This window comes from Gavialis gangeticus, unplaced genomic scaffold, assembly GCF_001723915.1.
Source record: "Gavialis gangeticus isolate Ggan-Ray unplaced genomic scaffold, GavGan_comp1, whole genome shotgun sequence".
Classification (NCBI taxonomy): domain Eukaryota; kingdom Metazoa; phylum Chordata; order Crocodylia; family Gavialidae; genus Gavialis; species Gavialis gangeticus.
Genome location: NW_017728973.1, coordinates 2,168,660 through 2,175,771, shown reverse-complemented (window position 1 = coordinate 2,175,771; position 7,112 = coordinate 2,168,660). Strand labels below are relative to the sequence as shown.

General features: G+C 47.5%; 1 protein-coding gene across 4 annotated transcripts in view; it reads right to left on the bottom strand.

The window, feature by feature from the left end:
* The window catches only part of ZNF385C (zinc finger protein 385C), a 203,589-nt gene extending 196,714 nt beyond the window's left edge, over window positions 1-6,875 (bottom strand). For 2 of the 4 annotated variants that reach the window (XM_019506193.1, XM_019506211.1), the window contains exon 1: window positions 5,181-6,875. In XM_019506193.1, the coding sequence (XP_019361738.1) occupies window positions 5,181-5,427 (247 nt within the window). In that variant the 5' untranslated portion in view covers window positions 5,428-6,875. The remainder of the gene's footprint in view (window positions 1-5,180) is intronic. The other 2 variants (XM_019506185.1, XM_019506202.1) reach the window with 2 other exon arrangements.
* Between the last annotated feature and the right edge of the window lie 237 nt (window positions 6,876-7,112).

Below are 7,112 nucleotides of genomic sequence, written 5' to 3'. Positions count from 1 at the left end.
CTTCCGACCCTAAATCTATGAAACTATGAAACTATGAGGAAACACCAGCCCTTAACAAGACACAGCATCAAGGAGAAACAGGTGCTGCAAACCAGAACCCCACCATCAGCTCGGCAGGATATCAAAAGCCTTTTGGATTTAATATATCATAAACCCTGACTACCATCCCACTCTGGCACTTGCTATATGCCCTGAGTTATCAGCTGGCAAGCAGAACCACACGGTGGCATGAAATGCACCACACACGTGTGAATGATGGAAGAAGAAACCCCAAAGGATGTCATAACATTTATGTAGGTTGGCAGAGATGCCAAAGCAGGGTGTTGAGTTACCTTCTAATTCCCAACACTGCTCCTATGCTGCCGACCACAGATTTAAAAAAATTGCAAGTCAGCCCACTTTTCACCTGCCAAACCACTCAATCAGCTTTAAAATCCTAAGAAAAATAGGTCAGAAGCTCTTTATTTGCCCTCTGATTTCTGAGTCCTCAGGGGTTGTGCTTCCACACTTTTCTCTCCCCCCATAAGAACTAGAAACTTATTCTTTCTCTTTAAATGGAAGCTAAATTTCTTATATAGTGAAAAGACATCAGGAGCTGGGGTTTTAAAAAGCCCCAAGTATTGCTGGACTCATGAAGTTGATAGATTTAGGATCTCAGTAATGGGAGCAAGGGTGGCTTGATTCAGGGGACCTGTAGCTGCAGTTGATCACAGAGTAAGAGCTGAAGCCATATCTACATAGCAGGCTACAAAAGGAAGGGACCCTCCTCAGGGGAAAGCAATGCAGTACAGAAAAAAAAAAGCAGTGGGTTGTTCTGCCATTCTGGCAATTTCCAAGTGACCACAAGGAAAGGGATGTAGCCACTGGCAGGTCACAGGATCAGCTAGGTAAGGAGCTTCAGAAGCTGAACACCACCACTAGCTTGCATTTCATTTGCCCTGCAGTAGAGAATTGGGAATGAGGGTTTTTAACAGCTCCTGCGCAAACTAGGGGAGACCTATGCCCATGGGAAAAGCATCAGTGCCAGGCTTAATACTCCTTCAGTTCTATTTGAGCTCCAAAGTGATGCACAAGTGGAAACTGGTGCAAAAGAGGATTTCAATCCCTATGAGTAAAGGCTTTGATCCCTTCCCACCACGTGGAACAGCCATAGAGGGAGGAGAGGTTGCTTGTTCCAGTAGATTGGGCATCTGGGGACGTGACTTCTATTCCCTATTCTGCCACTAACATAGTTTGTAACCTTGGGCAAGTTTCTTCCTCTCTTTGCCCCCAAAGTTTTTGTCTTCTACCTTCTCTCTCTTCCTTATCCATAGATCAGGGGTGGGCAATTATTTGGGCCAGCGGGCCACACAGGGAGTTTTGATGAGTTCTTGTGGGCCAGGTCAGCATGGCAGGGACAAGATCAGGAGTAGAGATGCCACTGGAGGTAGGGGGAGCAGAGCAGCACCCAGCTGCAGCCTCACTGGGAACAGCCCTGCAAAGCTGCACGTGCTGGCCAGGGCTGGGCTGTGGGCACCAGCAGGAGCCCAGTGCAGGCTGCCCTGGCATGACAAGGCAGGGCTTGGCCCCATGTGGGGTGCCACAGGGGGCAGCTATGGGCTAGATTCAGTGAGTATTTTGCTCACTCCCGATTTAGATAAATAGCAACTGGGAAAAAGACCAATTGTCTCTGTATAGGGATCAGCCTGGTGGGATCCCAATCTTGGCTGGGGCTTTGGTGCTACTGTGATATATAGTTCTGGGCCACATTTACTGGGGATTTTCAACCAGGCAGTGAATTCCTGCATATGCCTGACCCACAGGCTGTGAGCAGTACATGATACTAATGGCACCCAATCCTCCAAATTGTAACAGTGCTGTTCAATTTATGCAACAAGCAACGTTTACAAGCTGCCTTTTGCCATTTCTAAGCTAATGAATCTGCAACCATAACAGAAAAGAAAGAGAAACTAGACAAATGCCAGGAGATAGGATGGAAGGCAGAGTCCATCCCAGTCCCACACAGTGCCTACAGAGTACAGAGCTAGAGGGCATGACAACTGTTCACAAGAACTCATCCCTCTCACCCAGTTTACCAAACTTTACCCTGGTCCTTGCAAATCCATGTCACCCCTCATGCCTCATAAAGTGCCAACCTTTCTGAAGATATTTAACTGGAGGCCAGGCTTCAGGGAGATGAATAAGAATGTCCTCTTTTTGCAAACAGAAGTCACCCCTCGTGAAAGACCGAAACATCCTCACAAGAGACTGTTATCTGCTAATGGCGAGAAGCGTTAAGGGAATGACACATTTTGGTCGAGCTGCCAGGAAATCAAAGACTTCATTAGTTAGATTTGGACTTATCAAGCCGCTTCTTTTTTTTTTTTTTTAACAAGGGCTTTGTCTAGCTGAAGGGAAACATATTCATTTATTGGTGTTGCAAACTGACAACTGGCTAATATGTGATTCTGCACCTCACAGAAAGGCTTGTAATTGAATTATCAAGTGGATGTTTGAGCCTGGCTTCAGGAAGGAGGCTGCATGGCTCTCTTGTGAACCAGAACACGATCAAGGCCTTTGGTAATAATTAGATCAGGGCTGTCCAACTTCAGAGCAGCTGGGAGCTGCTTGCCATATGGGTCACAGGCCCCCAGCCATGTGCCATGGGAGCCACACATTATGCAGGCTCCAAGAACCCCCACTGCATACAGTCCCCCTCTGCTGCACAAGCAGCCTCAGCTCACCCTCCCCACCCACCACTGCTTGAGTCCCTGCTGCTATAGCCACATAGTGAAGCCCTACCTCACATCCCCCCAGCATCACTTCTGCATGAGTGAGCTGCGTGACCTGCCCTGACCTCTGCTACTGCAGCCATGGAGAAACCTTGCCTCATGTCCCCACCACTGTGGTGTGGGCAGCAAGCTTACTGCTATGCTGCCTGCCACAGAGACTCCAGCTGCTACCACACCATCAGGAGCAAAGCAGGGAGTCAGGGCTGTACAGGAGCCCACAGGCCTCACTTTAACTCCTCCTGGGTTGGATGCAGCCCACAGGCTACTAGTTGGACAGTCTTGAATTAGATGATGAACAAATCCAGGAACTTGACCATCCAAAATAGAGAACTGCTTAAAACTTACAACTTTCTACAACTATTATACTGTACTGTACTATACTGCACTTCCCCCTTTCTTGACAGAAAGAAGTGTTACCAATTGGTGCTGGCAGCAAGCAGTTTTGTGAATACTGGAAATGGGCAGAAACCAGTTGAAAGAAAAATGCACCATGACCAGCTGGACATGGTGTCAGAGAAATCTTTGTACAAGCACTATCCAGCCTTCAGATCATGACATTACAAACACGCTTGTTAAACATGAAATAGACCTTGCTAAAGAATTCTGTGTAAAGAGACATATTTTATGAGAAAAACTTTATATAAAGTGAAAGCAAGGGACAAATCTGAAATGTGACTTCTATACTACCCATTTCTAGAACAAAAATTAGACAAGCTCAAAATGAGAAACACAAAGTGGTCTTGGCCTTATTTATGGAAGCCTCACAAAGAGATTTTGGATAGGAAAACTTGGGTCCCCCCAGCCAAGAGATCTCACTAGATTTTAGCTTACATTGCTTTCATGATGGGGACTGCATATAAAGGACATTGCAACATAATATCACAGTTTGAGGTCAGATATACACACTTGGCTTCACTCATAGTGACCACATCAGCATGGAAATGTGAGAAAACAACTGATGTCCTGTTTGGGACAAGCACGAATGCTGCCAGCTCACATAAGTGATTCTTGCAATGAAAACAGGGAACAAAACTGAAAATAGACTGCCCTTCTGGCACTGCCAATGTAGACCTGTCTGAATTAGAAAGGAAAAATTACCTCTTTTTAGTGGACAGCTCCATTTGTCTTTTAAGTGAGCTGTTTGTTGTGCAACACATTAAGCAGCAATATCACAGCACATTGCAAATCACTGTGTGCTCAGCATGGGATTCCAGATGAGCTAATAACAGACAACAACCCACAGTTCATGGGCGACTATTTCAGGAATCCTCTTTGACATGTCAGTGCAAATACAATGTGCATAGCTCATGCTATGCAGAGCCAATTGTTGTCACAGAAATAAAAACAGTAAAACTTGCAAAGAATTTTGCATATGGATATAAAAAGCCAGCTGTGATGGATTGGAGACATCTGTATTTTGCACTTTTAGACCATCCCAGCATGCCTTACAGTGCTTCAAGAGGGACACCAGTTCAGAGAGAGGTGAATAGGAAAATAACAAGGGTTAAATTTTCAGAAGTGTCTAAGTCCCCCTGACTTTCAGCAAGACTTTGGCTACTCAGAAATAAGTCACATGTGAAAAAGGCACTGATGTGCTTTTGAAAATGTTACCCTGAGCTCTTAGTGCCAACATCTGAGAGCTTCTCAAATCAGTAGCACTCACCTGAAGTTATTTCAAAAGATCCACCTGGCAAGAGACTGAAATGAAAAGAACAAGCCAGCTGCACAAACCAGGTGCCCCATGGCTTGGGCGATACAACATTGGAATCCACAGAGAAGCCACTGACAACCCAACCATGTACTGGTAACCTCACCCTCACCAAAGGTGAACATTACAGCCACTTGACAGGAGACATGCAACAAAACCAAGGAGGACAATAACCGTCGCTTGAAGACATCCAGAGTGCTAGTGACTGCTCTTGTGCGCGGACAGAAGTAACATGAACACTCACCTAGTCACTGACAACAAAAAACAGCAAACGCAAGCCGTGTGTTGAAGGGGCTGATGTAATGGGTCATAGAAGCCAAACTGGCCTGACAACAAACTCCAGCTAAGATGCTGAAAAGTCAGATGTTGAATATCAGCAACAGATGGATGTTCAATCTGAAGCTTCTGGGGGTGGGGGGGAGGATGAGAGGGGAGGTCCAAGGCATGTCACCCCCGCCTCCCACCCTGGATTTACACTTGACTGAGATGGTGGTTTTTCTTATTTGCATCCAATCTACCAATATACAATACAATTCAGAAAGGAGAGAGGCAACCTCAACCACAACCTCTGTGATTGGGGTATGAGGCCTTGGTAATTTCAACCCATGCTTGAAATGGCCAAGGCCCAGGCAACAGTTAGCTCTGCCTCATGCCAGCCCCTCCATCTGGCTGACATTGGCCCCAAGGGGTCGAGCTCCTACCTTGGCTCATAGGCCCCTTCCCTTTGTTGAGCTGCTTGAGGCGTTTCTGGTGGGACTTGCCATTGTAGTGGATCTGCGCCTGGGCAGCTGAGTTCAGCTGGATATTGCAGACCTCACACAGTGTGAATGACTGGTGCTTTTTCTCTCGCTTCATGCGCTGCTCTGACTGGGTTGGCGGGCAGCTCGCTGTCTCCACCAGGCGGATCCCATTCTCAGGATGGTGAGAAGGGCTCAAGGGTCGCTTCATGCCTGTGGGAGGAAGCACAGACAGCCTGTGAGCAGGTTGGGCACTCAGATTGTAAGGGCATGGAAGTCAGGAACAGACGGGCCAGGAATCACCCAGCACTGACATCTGGTGGGTTCAGGTTGGACAGCTGCAGTCTAAACCCAGTCTGGGTTCCCAGACTGTCTAGATTCTCAGCCTGACTTAGTTCGAAAGAGAACAGGTCTGACAGCAGCTCCCTAAAACAAAAGGGGCAGCATTTAATGGCTCTTTGGGTTACTAGGTTAGGCTATAAGCTGTGGAGAGCGGTGTCTTTCCCAAGACTACAATGTGCTCAGGATGGGGAGAGAGAGGCCCCTTTTCCAAAATTCCTGCCACCAGCAGTGATTCTCATGTGAATTACGGGACCCCAGACACTCTGAGACCATCCTGTATCCTCTGTGCAAGGTCAGGCAGACATGCATTTGGACCTTAAGACCTTAATCACCCCTATGAACACCTGTCTGTTCAAAAGGTAGGACTTACAGCTTCCCTTGTAGGTACCCTCTGCTGCTTTGCCACCTATCTGTGTGCTCCCTTTCAGTTCAACTGCTGGCTGGGGAGTTTGGGGGGAGTTTGCTCATGTTTGATGGAAGTCAGGAATCACCTTTGCTCCACAGACATGCCTGGGTAGGAAGCAGAGAGCCAGCCTGGCAGGGAGGGAAGGAGCCAGCCAGCCCTTCAGAGGGTACCTCAGCGGGAGCTAGGAAACTGCTCTTAGAGAGGTGCTGGGTCAACACAATCTCACTGACCTGCTGCAGCAGTGAGAAACTTTGCCCTCCAAGACATAATCAGTCCTCGCTCCAAGGGAGTGGCGTGTCTCCAGCCCTACCCGGGGGCTGGTGGAACATTCATAACTCATGAAATTTGGGCTTGAAGAGGCGGTAAAGACATCCAACCCCTGTGATCGCATTACCGCTTCATATAACGTGCCTGGGAGCTGGCAGCTGGTGTTTATAATATACACAAACATACTGTACATACTGCCAGGGACAGCACTGGGGGTTAAAGAACAGCTGGACAGGCAGGCTCTGCAGGTCACAAGACAGGCCCCAGCCTCCTGGTAGCCAAATGTGTGATTGACACATGAAGGAAATATTGTAAGGGACCAACTGGCTTAGCAGCAGGCACTGCTAGACCAAGTGCAGGCCAACAGGGAGAGCACAGAGGTGGGAGCTTCAATTCACCAAATTTTAGTCCTCGTGATCAGCTTGTCTGACTTCTTGTGTCAGACAGACCAAAGAGCCTCAAACCAGTGCTCTCTGTCTTGAGCCTCTTGCTGGCTAAGCTTCAGTTTAAGAAAATTTGGCCATGTTGGGTGGGGACAGTGTGATAAGAAGTCATCTCCTCCTCATGTCTGCACACTGCCCAGCACAGCAGAGCCCTGTTTTCCACTAGCCCACAGGGTTCACTTTAACACTGATAATGATGACTGTATCACTTGAAAAGGCATGCAGTCCTGATCTCAGCATCTGAAGTGATGGGCAATTTGCCTATCTCCTCAGGTGTGATACTGAAGGGTTTTAGAACTACTTTCCTGAAAGATGTTAAGAGTCCTGCTGCCACTTCAGTTTACCTATCATCACACATCAATGAGACCCCTACAGCTGGGCTAAATACACACAGTCAAAAAGCCCAAGGCTGAATCGATTCAATCTTTGCAGATTAGG